The sequence below is a fragment of the Salarias fasciatus genome, chromosome 18 (genome assembly GCF_902148845.1).
Source record: "Salarias fasciatus chromosome 18, fSalaFa1.1, whole genome shotgun sequence".
NCBI lineage: Eukaryota > Metazoa > Chordata > Actinopteri > Blenniiformes > Blenniidae > Salarias > Salarias fasciatus.
Window position 1 is genome coordinate 4,529,000 of NC_043762.1, and position 10,095 is coordinate 4,539,094.

The 10,095-nt window shown below is 46.7% G+C and overlaps 2 protein-coding genes and 1 non-coding gene across 3 annotated transcripts; 2 read left to right on the top strand and 1 right to left on the bottom strand.

Annotated features, from left to right (window-relative positions):
• The first annotated feature begins 1,867 nt into the window (after positions 1–1,867).
• On the top strand, positions 1,868–5,992 carry LOC115405141 (charged multivesicular body protein 5). Its single transcript, XM_030114616.1, has 8 exons — positions 1,868–2,044; positions 2,866–2,970; positions 3,093–3,139; positions 3,431–3,524; positions 3,611–3,682; positions 4,808–4,916; positions 5,248–5,363; positions 5,614–5,992. The coding sequence occupies exons 1-8, from the start codon at positions 1,976–1,978 to the stop codon at positions 5,662–5,664; spliced, it is 663 nt and encodes a 220-aa protein (XP_029970476.1). The 5' UTR covers positions 1,868–1,975; the 3' UTR covers positions 5,665–5,992.
• Positions 5,993–7,103: 1,111 nt separating this feature from the next.
• trnar-ucu (transfer RNA arginine (anticodon UCU)) lies at positions 7,104–7,195 on the bottom strand. The gene is given in 2 exon segments: positions 7,104–7,139; positions 7,159–7,195. It is a non-coding gene; the product is annotated as a tRNA-Arg (tRNA).
• An 84-nt stretch (positions 7,196–7,279) lies between these two features.
• Positions 7,280–9,421, top strand: LOC115405142 (BAG family molecular chaperone regulator 1-like). Its single transcript, XM_030114618.1, has 7 exons — positions 7,280–7,611; positions 7,949–8,080; positions 8,348–8,430; positions 8,499–8,612; positions 8,692–8,799; positions 8,870–8,932; positions 9,014–9,421. The coding sequence occupies exons 1-7, from the start codon at positions 7,575–7,577 to the stop codon at positions 9,101–9,103; spliced, it is 627 nt and encodes a 208-aa protein (XP_029970478.1). The 5' UTR covers positions 7,280–7,574; the 3' UTR covers positions 9,104–9,421.
• Positions 9,422–10,095: the final 674 nt, after the last annotated feature.

Below are 10,095 nucleotides of genomic sequence, written 5' to 3' on the forward strand. Positions count from 1 at the left end.
AAACGCTGTCTGAGCTTCATTTTAAAGGTGAAACATGATTTAATTTATTGATGAGAGACTGTTTACACCAGCAGGGGGTCCAAAGTGGTCCTTCAGGACGTTACAGACCCGGGAGCAGTTCGTCTGATTGCCGTACACTGGAGAAGTGGTTCTCATCCACAGAGTGATGATTGTAAAGAACCCTCAGTTGTGGAGAGTTAAAGGCGTTTCTATTGCTGCTCATTAAAAACACAACATTCAAGAAAAGATCAAACAACCTTGTGCTACGAACACAGTGTATAAGAGTGAGAGTGTTGTTCTGTAGGAAACCTGAAAAGCCCCGAGGCGTGGCCGTGTGGAGGCAGGAGGACGCTGACATGCTGGGCTTCAGAGGTACATTGTGTCCTTTAATTAAAGCTTTTTAGAGTTCGTGAATAAAAAGTGCAGCTGCCTTATACAGACTTAAAGATGTTTAATGTGCTAGTTATTGCTCTTCTTGCAGATCTCCACATGTAAAGGTGTGAGTCATCAAAAGTGTTTGTATTGCTTCTCTGGGGTGTTTCCTGAGCTGCGTGTTTCTCACAGCTCTCCTTCTTCAGTGGCCATGTGGTGTGAGTTAGTGGACTGTACTGTGGTGCCCTCCTGTGTCGTTGATTTGTAAGTGGAGCTCTGAACTCGTGAGGCTCTCAGGGACTTTTCTTCTCACTGATTCATACCTGATACCTGGGTTAACCGATACCTGGGTTAACTGATATCTGGGTTAGGGTTAGAAGATCTGAAGCTTCAGTTTCTCCTGTGACTGATGGATGCTCTGATGTGAGGCGACAGCTCTTCATGTCCTCAACTACCTACAGTGGGGGGATTAACAGCCTACAGTGTTTTCATGATTCTACTCTGTTTGTTCGGCCAGTCCTCGAAGTGAATTTCTCTGCTTCTGTGAACTGAACTTGATATTTGATGCAGCAACATGTGAAGCTGAGCTGTTCAAACTACTGTATGCTCTACAGAGCGCTGCATCCATACAGCAAAGTGATTGTTCCAACTAAAAGTCTGTGAATGTGAAATACAGGGATGTTGTGGTGTTGTGGTGTGAAGGGAACCTTGCCTGTGCTTTATCCTGGAAAATTAAAATCAAAGCTTCATGTCACTTGTTTACTGTCTCCCTCCTTTCCTGAGTTACTTTGATCATCATGACCACGAGTAAACATGAGTGTGTAGCTTTGGCCTTGACTTCCGTATGAACTCATCAGTGTGATCCAAACTCATTCTCTTCATGGTTCCTGCTGAAAGAGTTCATGTGTCCAGGAGTTTTATGGAGTTTTTGCAGCTTCACAGACAGAGATCCATTCCAGATCACACCGTCTGAGCCTGAGCCTGTTCTTGCGCCTCTTTCAGGCCCGAAGACGCCACAGTCGCCACATCTCAGATCCACTCCTGACCCACTGCATGCTGCAGTACCACCGCTCACCACAGGGAGGCTCGGAACGCTCATTGGTCACAGTCTGTCAGGCCGACCAATCAGAGCCTTCAGAATGTTGGCCCGTTACTTCCGCTCGCACATAGACCTATAGAAGTAGAATCATAGATAGATAGCTAGATCATAGATATTCAAAAGATGACTGCTGAAGCTCGGCCGCCATCTTGGATGAGGAAGCTCTTTCTCCACTACATTCATTTCTACAGAGGAAGCCGAACTTTACAGCTAAATAATCAAAACTCAGTGATTTTTCTAACAACACATTTTTAGTTTGTTATTGACATAAGACGTGTACTTATAATACACGATAATTTTTTATATTTAAAAACGTGGCCTTTCATCCTGATGCCGTCGCCTCTGGTCTACTGTCACCGCTCTATGATTCTACTCCTGCGGGTCTTTGCCAGCTCGGGACCGTTACTTCCGGGAGTGTCCAGTGAGAAAGCCCCTTTAACTTAGCACTCTTTTCTCCTGTTTCTGTGTGATTTGGCCGGTTGCGGGCCGGTAAAGGTGTAGAACATGAACCGAATCTTCGGCCGCGGGAAGCCCAAAGCTCCTCCTCCCAACCTGTCGGACTGCATCGGGAACGTGAGTGCGCTTGCGGGCGTTGTGTTGTTGTTGTTGTTGTTTTGGTCCGTCGCTAGCTGCTCAGCTACACGCTGACAAAGGCCAGAGCAGAACCCAGTCCAGTGCGGTCTGATCAGAACGGAGTCTGCACTCTTCATCAGGGGCTAAGCTGAGGAGAATCCCTCTTTAAACGCTGACGGTTTCGGGTTTGGAGCTTCTGGACTCAGCAGCTCCCATCTGTAATGTTTGCACTGTCAGTGAATCCAAACAAGCTGGTTCAAAACTCATTCAGATATGTGATGCATATTTATTTAATATAGAGTGAAATAAAGATCAACATGCTGGAAAAAGAGTGTGAGGAATAATGTGCTTCATCCACTACAGGAGGGGAACAATGTCTTATTTGTGCAGCAGGAATCTTTATGTAACATTTGAATATTGGTACTGTTGATGATGAATGCTGTTTTTCACAGTTTAAGTCGTTTCAGTGAAAAACACTGTTCACTTCTATCTGTAGACTTCAAACAGGAGCTCTTCTCTCACTGTGACATTTTATTTTTCATCCAGAAGATCTTTCTCAAGCATTGTTTCCTCCCTAAGTTGCTTTTTAACCGTTGATTGTGTAAGAGAAGTAATTTTACTCATAAGTCTGCTGTAAGAAGTAGCCGTCTCTTTTAACTTTCTCGTTCTTGTGTCTCGTGTGTGTCTATGTGGAGCCCAGCAGCTCTCAGCTGGTTGGTGGACTTGTTCTGGTCTGTTTGGCTGAAGCAGCCAAAGGCAGAAGAAGTGTGTGTTGCAGACACAGCGCCTGTGTTGACCCCCTGTGTTGACCCCTCTCTCAGGTGGATGCCAGAGCTGAGTCCATCGAGAAGAAGATCGGCAGGTTAGATGCTGAGCTGATGAAGTACAAAGACCAGATGAAGAAGATGAGGGACGGGCCTTCCAAGGTAGCACGCCTCCCTCCCTCTCTGCTTCAGCAGCCGCTGTCGTCGAGGCGGCGGACTGACAGGACATGGATGACCTGACAGACTGACAGCACTCGCTGTGATCTCTTCTTTTTCTCATGCAGAACATGGTGAAACAGAAGGCCATGAGAGTCCTGAAGCAGAAGAAGATGTGAGTCCTGAGAACGTCTGTGTTTTATTCAGTAGTAAAGTGGAAACGGTTCATAAAACTGCAAGACATTTATATCAGAATGTAACAGTCTGAACTGACAGTGAAACACTGCAGGACACGGCGCTCATTATCAACAAATGATCGCCAGAGTCCTTATTTGATGAAGTAATTATGATATAATTACCACTTTTACCACAGTAATCCGATTACATTACTCCATTGCTGAAAAAGTAATTTAAGTACAGTAGTGGATTACCGAGTAACAGATTACTCACCATCGCTGGTCCTCAGGTACGAAGGCCAGAGGGAGCAGCTGGCTCAGCAGTCCTTCAACATGGAGCAGGCCAACTACACCATCCAGACCCTGAAGGACACCAAGACCACCGTGAGCATCCGGCCGCTGCTCGCCTCGACACACACCCCAGCCCTCCTCCGTCCGACTCACACACCTCCGCGGCTCTGTGTTCTCAGGTGGAGGCCATGAAGATCGGCGCCAAGGAGATGAAGAAAGCCTACAAGGACGTGAAGCTGGATCAGATCGATGTACGTCTGTTCTCAGCCTGTGGGGCAGCAGCGTGAAGCGGCCGCGAGTTTCCAATAACGCCGCGATATAGAAACAGAAATAATGTGTCAGCCATTTCCAACAGCTGGCCTGAACAGCACTTAAAGCTCGTGTCCGGAGTTTTGAAAGAGAGAGGTTTTTTTAATCCAACATCTGGAGGTTCCGCCCTCCCTCTGCTTTCATGAGCGACCAAGCCACGCCCCTTTAATTGTGCACGCGAATTATCTGTCGGGTGAAAATGAGAGCCTCCGAGTCCTACAGCATCCTCCATGTTGAGCTGTTTACGGTGGATGTTCAGCAGACAGTGGATATATCCGAGGTAAGCGGGCCGGCTGCTGCGTTGCTAACTCACCTCTGCCTGGGCGAGCGGCCGTGCTCTCTGGCTGCTCCACACTTTGACTGACAGCGCGAGAATGCGGAAGCTCGAAATCTATTGGCTGACGCTGACCGGCACTTTTTCGGATAAGATGGGGGTCTATGAGATGAAGGCGGAGCTCATAAATACATTTTTATATTGCTTTATGCTAATATTATATTATAGTATTGAACCAGACTGACACATTTAAAGCTGCTGTAGGCAGGATTCTGCTAGTCAATGCTAATTTTTCTGTGTTTTCTTTGGATTAAATGTTAGCGTATCCATTGATAATCCTTTAGGAGTGTAGCATAATTGCACTACCGCGAGGGCGCAGCGTTTCCATCTGTCTCTGTTCTGAGCTGAAACGGAATGTTGACTGCTCCAGGTATCTTTGACCAATCAGAAGAGCCCCTGAGGCTCTAACCGTGATTGGTCGAAGGGCATTCGTCGCACGTTCTTGTGGGAGGGGCTTAACTTGCATAAGGGCGTGATGTCAGAGAAAACAGGACAGGATTGGCTGTGCTGGGTTTCAAATCGCCATCTTAGATGGGTCAAATCGCCATCTTGCTTAGGTAACCCTCAGCAAGATGGCGGAGATGCCGATTCCTGCCTACAGCACCTTTAAGCTCTGTTTAAAAATGATACATACATTTGAAATGAACGGAAACTCCGGACACGAGCTTTAAAGAAGGGATTTGTTTTCAGACCTGTTCCTCCCCTAATGTGAGCCCATGTTTCCGACCGTCAGGACTTACAGGACCAGCTGGAGGACATGATGGAAGACGCCAACGAGGTGCAGGAAGCTCTGAGCCGCAGCTACGGCACTCCAGAGATCGATGAAGATGATCTGGAAGCAGGTACCTGACACTTCCCCTCAGCCTTCACAGGAACCAGGTGGTTTCTCTCATACCTCTAGAGGGATTATTTTGGGAACCCTGGAGGGTTGTCTATCCTGAATGACCTTCTCAGGGTCTCTTGATGTGTGTGTTAGAGCACAAACAAGCAGTCATCAGACCATCCCGATCTGTAGAGAACATTTCCAGTTTGTGTAAACATGGAGGTGAAACCTGGCCCCTCCTCCTTCATGCCTCTGAGTCTTCAGTCCAGGCCTGCTTCCTGTTGTTTGTTTGGTGTGTGTATGTGTATGTGTGTGTGAGACACACACTGAGAGGTCCCCTGCTGTTTCAGAGCTGGACGCTCTGGGTGATGAACTGCTGCTGGATGATGACAGCTCCTACCTGGACGAGGCCTCGGCTGCTCCGTCCATCCCCGAGGGAATCCCCAGCGACTCCAAAACAAACAAGGTCAGCGTGCCGAGCCTTCACAGCCGCCTGGAACCGTATCCGCAGAAAAAAAAACACATCGAACTCAGAGGAACGTCCACAAGGTCATGTTTTGAAATGACTTTTAGTATCAGAAAGACAGGTGGAGAGGCAGAGACAGAAACAGAGTGTAGAGAAGGAAGAGAGAGCAAAGTTTTGACCATCCTTAAATTCGAACCGACACTCCAGACAAGACCATGGACACGGTGTGATTTCCTTCCTTTGCTTTCAGGACGGCGTGCTGGTGGACGAGTTCGGCCTGCCACAGATTCCCGCCACATAAAGGAGGAGTAGAAGACCTTTTCTGCGTAGAGAACGTCGGAACGTGTTCGATCTGAGGAGGGTTTGGAAGCCGTTTGTGGATTATCGCTCCCACCGTGCTGACATGTGGCCTTCAAGCATTCTAAATCTCCCGTGTGAAACAGCGTTTCATTATTTAGTCTGTTGCTAACTGATCTCTGTTATGTTGTGTTAATTTATTCCCCTTTGTGGAGTCTCGACAGCTCTGCACACGTTTCCACTCAGGCTGTGAAAAAAAAACCTCCGGGGTTGTTTCACACGTGCAGAATAAACTGTTTTCATGTAAAACTTCAGACACTGAAGTCTCTGTTCCTTCCTCTTGGTCTTTTCCACTGATGGTGATCATATGACAAGAAATAAAAAGTCACAGAAACATCGAAGTCATGCAATAACTGCGTCACACATCTCAAGTTTCAGGATGCTGAAATGAACGAGACTCATTTCACTCTTCCTGTCCTCTCATGGCTCCTCCACACAGCTCAGTGGTTCAGGGTGAAACAAGTAACACTGACACCTGGTGTTTCACTTGGGAACTGCAGTCTAAATCAAAAATCACAGACAGCCACAAAGCACATTGAAGCTTTAAAATGAGGCCAATGCAGCTCAGGAAGTTCCATATATAGTTTTGCTGCACATACAAAAACTGTATCTTATGATGTATTTATGAACTACAGGTCAAAAATAGCGAATATTTTTCTACATTTAACATAATTTGTACCTGAGTTCAACAGTTCTTTTTTCCTCTTTTTGGGGCTTTTTTTATTGACATATTTTGAAATTGTAGCTGTTTTAACCATTTTACCTCTTTTTAACCAGTTTTGAATGCTTTTCCCAGCCACATTTAATTTTTCTTCTTTTAGAAATTGTTGACATTTCAGGTTTTTAAGATGTTCTGTCATTTCTCCCCCATTTCTTGTGGTTTAATTTATTTTACCAAATTTTACTTGTACCTTTTTGATTGCCTCTTGAACCAAGAGTGACGAATCGTTTTGGATAGTTGTGTGGTGTGCCACTATCATAAAAAAGTTCCATGTTTATTCATGTTTCATGTTGTGAAAGCTTCATGGAGCCGTCCAGAGGGACCAAAGGGGAATATGTGCAATAGAATTCTCTATACTAGTGAAAATTAAAAGAAAAATAGCAACAACGACAACAACAAAACACTAAAACTGAATGAAACAATGTTTGTGCTTCATTTTCTATAAATAAACTGCAGTAAATAAGCAGATAAAAGAGCTTGGCGCTCTGAGGAGGAGGGTGTTTATCCATTCCGCCAATCCCTGATTAATAATATTACGACTGAGATTAGATTGAACCAACCAGTACCGTCTGACGGCTGCAGCTGGTTTAAGGGAGGCGGGGTGGCACCTCAGACATTTACCATCAGCCACTAAGGCGTTCAGTGCCCGTTGATCAAAACTGCGACTCTGGTGGGACTCGAACCCACAACCTTTGAATCACTTCACCGTGTCCAGTCTAGAAGTCCAATGCGCTATCCATTGCGCCACAGAGCCTTGCGCACATGTCACGTGGTCATGTGCTCTGAGAGCAAAACATCTGGATGGACTGAAGAGTTATAAAAAGTCTTGCTTAAGGATCAACACCACATAACAGAGATAACAAAACACTGATTTTCCCTCAAATAATTGATGATTCTCCCTGGAAATGTCTCGGTCTACGTCTGTGTCTCTACTTGTGAAAGAGGGTAATTTTCACGCGATGTCTACTTCTCCACCCTCGTGTTTCTACTTACATGTGTCTATGCCAGGCGGTTCTGCTCATGTAGGTCTATGTGAGAGCGGCTCCGCAGTGACCCGGATGTAGTTAGCCGTCAGTTAGCATTAGCTGTGCGGTTCACGCTGTGGTGAAAAAGCGATTAAAAAACAGAACAAAATGTCAGAGCAGACCGTGACTGTGACCGTCACATACGGTAACGACGTGTTCTATTCCGTCTAGACGATAAACAGCCTGGAAATGTATTTTAAAGAACCTTGTTTTTTAGCTAATGTAGCTGTGATCAAACATTCCGAGCTGCTTGACAGTAATATGTTCAACTATCATATTCTAGTCATCTAAAACTCATCTGAGGACATTGTCCACTGGTTGATAAATCTCAGTAAGACTTCATTTACAGCTGTCTTTGATTCTATATCAGTCTTCATGAGTGATTCAGAGGATAACTGTGGAAATTATTTATTTTACAAGCTGTGTGTGTGTGTGTGTGTCTGTGTGTGTCTGTGTGTGTGTGTGTGTGTGTGTGTGTCCAGGATCGGTGAAGCACAGTGTGTCGGTGTCCGGCCCGGCTGGAGCTGCAGCAGAACCCACCGTTAAAGACCTGTCAGATGCTCTCACTCAGCTCACTGGAGTCCCGGGCGCCTCGCAGAAAATCATCTTCAAAGGTCGTCGCTGCTGCTCTAACCAGGATCAGTAATCGTTCAGAGTGTTGGTTCCTGTCGTAGAACAGAGGGAGACAGCTGGTCTGTGAGAACAGCGGAGGTCAGGTTGACAGCAGGTGATCATCAGAGAGCAGAGTCATGGAGCAGTGGAGGAGGACATGAGGAGAGCAGTGTGAGGACAGACTGGAGGAAGATGATCCGCTGTTCGAACCCTGACAGGATGATGTTTGAAGCAGACTCATGAAGGTTTGGTTTTCGTGTCCATTACAGGGAAGTCTCTGAAGGACATGGACGAGAGTCTGTCCAGCTTTGGAGTGAAAGACGGCTGCAAACTCATGATGATAGGAAAGCGGGTAAGCCGGCCTCGGAGTGTGACGTGCCGGAGGTTGTGGTCAAACCCTGACTTTGAATGGGCCAACAGAACAGTCCCGAGGAGGAGGCCGAGCTGAAGAAGCTGAAAGACATCGAGAAGTCCGTGGAGCAGACGGTGAAGAAGCTGGAGAAGGTGGACGGGGAGCTGACTGGACTGAAGAACGTGAGTCCCGCTGCAGAGCGGCACGCCGTCCCGGGACAGACAGGCTGTCCTCTCACTCAGACCTGCTGCTGTGTCTCAGGGGTTCCTGGCTAAAGACCTCCAGGCTCAGGCTCTGGATAAACTGGACAACCGGGTGAAAGCGGCGGCGGAGCAGTTCATCAGGATCCTGGAGCAGATCGACGCTATGGTAAATACAGCAAGGCCTTTCTTTATGCCCGGGTAGTGAAGACAACCACGAGCGGCTGCTGTCTCCGCAGACTGTCCCGGAAAACTTCAGCGACTGCAGAATGAAGAAAAAGGGGCTGGTGAAGACGGTGCAGGTCAGGGCCACTCTCTGCGCTGAGCGGAGCTTCCTGCTCTCACGTCACCTCACTAACCGGTGTTTTCCGCCGCCATCCCAGGACTTCCTGGCCCGGTGCGACAAGATCGAGGCCTGCATATCCGAGCACCTGTCCAAGATCCAGTCCAAGAACCTGGCCCTGGCAGACTGACGCTCCTCCGCCGGCGCTGCTGTGGGAGCAGCAGCTGTGTGTCAGGCACTTCCTGCTTCCTGTACGACGGCAGGATCTTCAGGTGACGCTCACAGGCGAAGTCTGGACGGAGCAGAGGGAACCGCTCCAGCCCCTCTATGAACAAACGTCACGGACACTCAGAATTCTGCTCATGTGTCTGGAGAGCAGAAATCAGCTGTTTCCCTCCAATCACACACTGTGTGTGTGTGTGTGTGTGTGTGTGTGTGTGTGTGTGTGTGTGTGTGTGTGTGTGTGTGTGTGTGTGGATTTTAACTGAAGGTAATAAAGATGTGTAATGCTGGGATGTGTGTCCAGTCTGTCCTGCTCTTCCTTCACACCTCTGATGTAAACGTTCCTCTAATCCCAGCATCAAACCAATAGTTGGTCCTTTTTTCTATAGAAGTTCAAAAAGCTGAGTATCAACGTCCTGGACAGGTCTCCAGTCTGTCACAGGACACACACACACACACTGGGTTCTGTTTAGAATGAACCTCACATGCATGTTTATATTCCATGAGAGAAAACAGACACAACATGCAAACCTCCACACAGGATTTGAACTCATGACCCTCTCATTGTGAGGTGAGAGCTCTAACCACTACCTCATCATGCAGACCGACTTTGATCTCAGAAGAATATTCATTAAATTTGCTTCACACAGAATAGAACAAGAGGTTAATAGAAAATGGAAAATCAAATTAGTCAAGCTAACATATCCCTAAATATTAATATTTATATATTCAGACATGATGCAGTTTAAAAAAATGCAGTCTATCTTTACTAATCAATGAGTTCATGTCCAACTGCTTTGAGAGAAAAAAATCGCTTCAATTATTTCCTCCTGCTTCAAGTGAAAGTCCAGTTTAGAGAACAGCGTCGTCCTGGATTTATAATCCTCAGATCATGTAAAAAGTGCAGATTGTGTAAACAGATTGATCCCCAGCTTTGTTCCTCTGCAGTTTTCCAGCTTT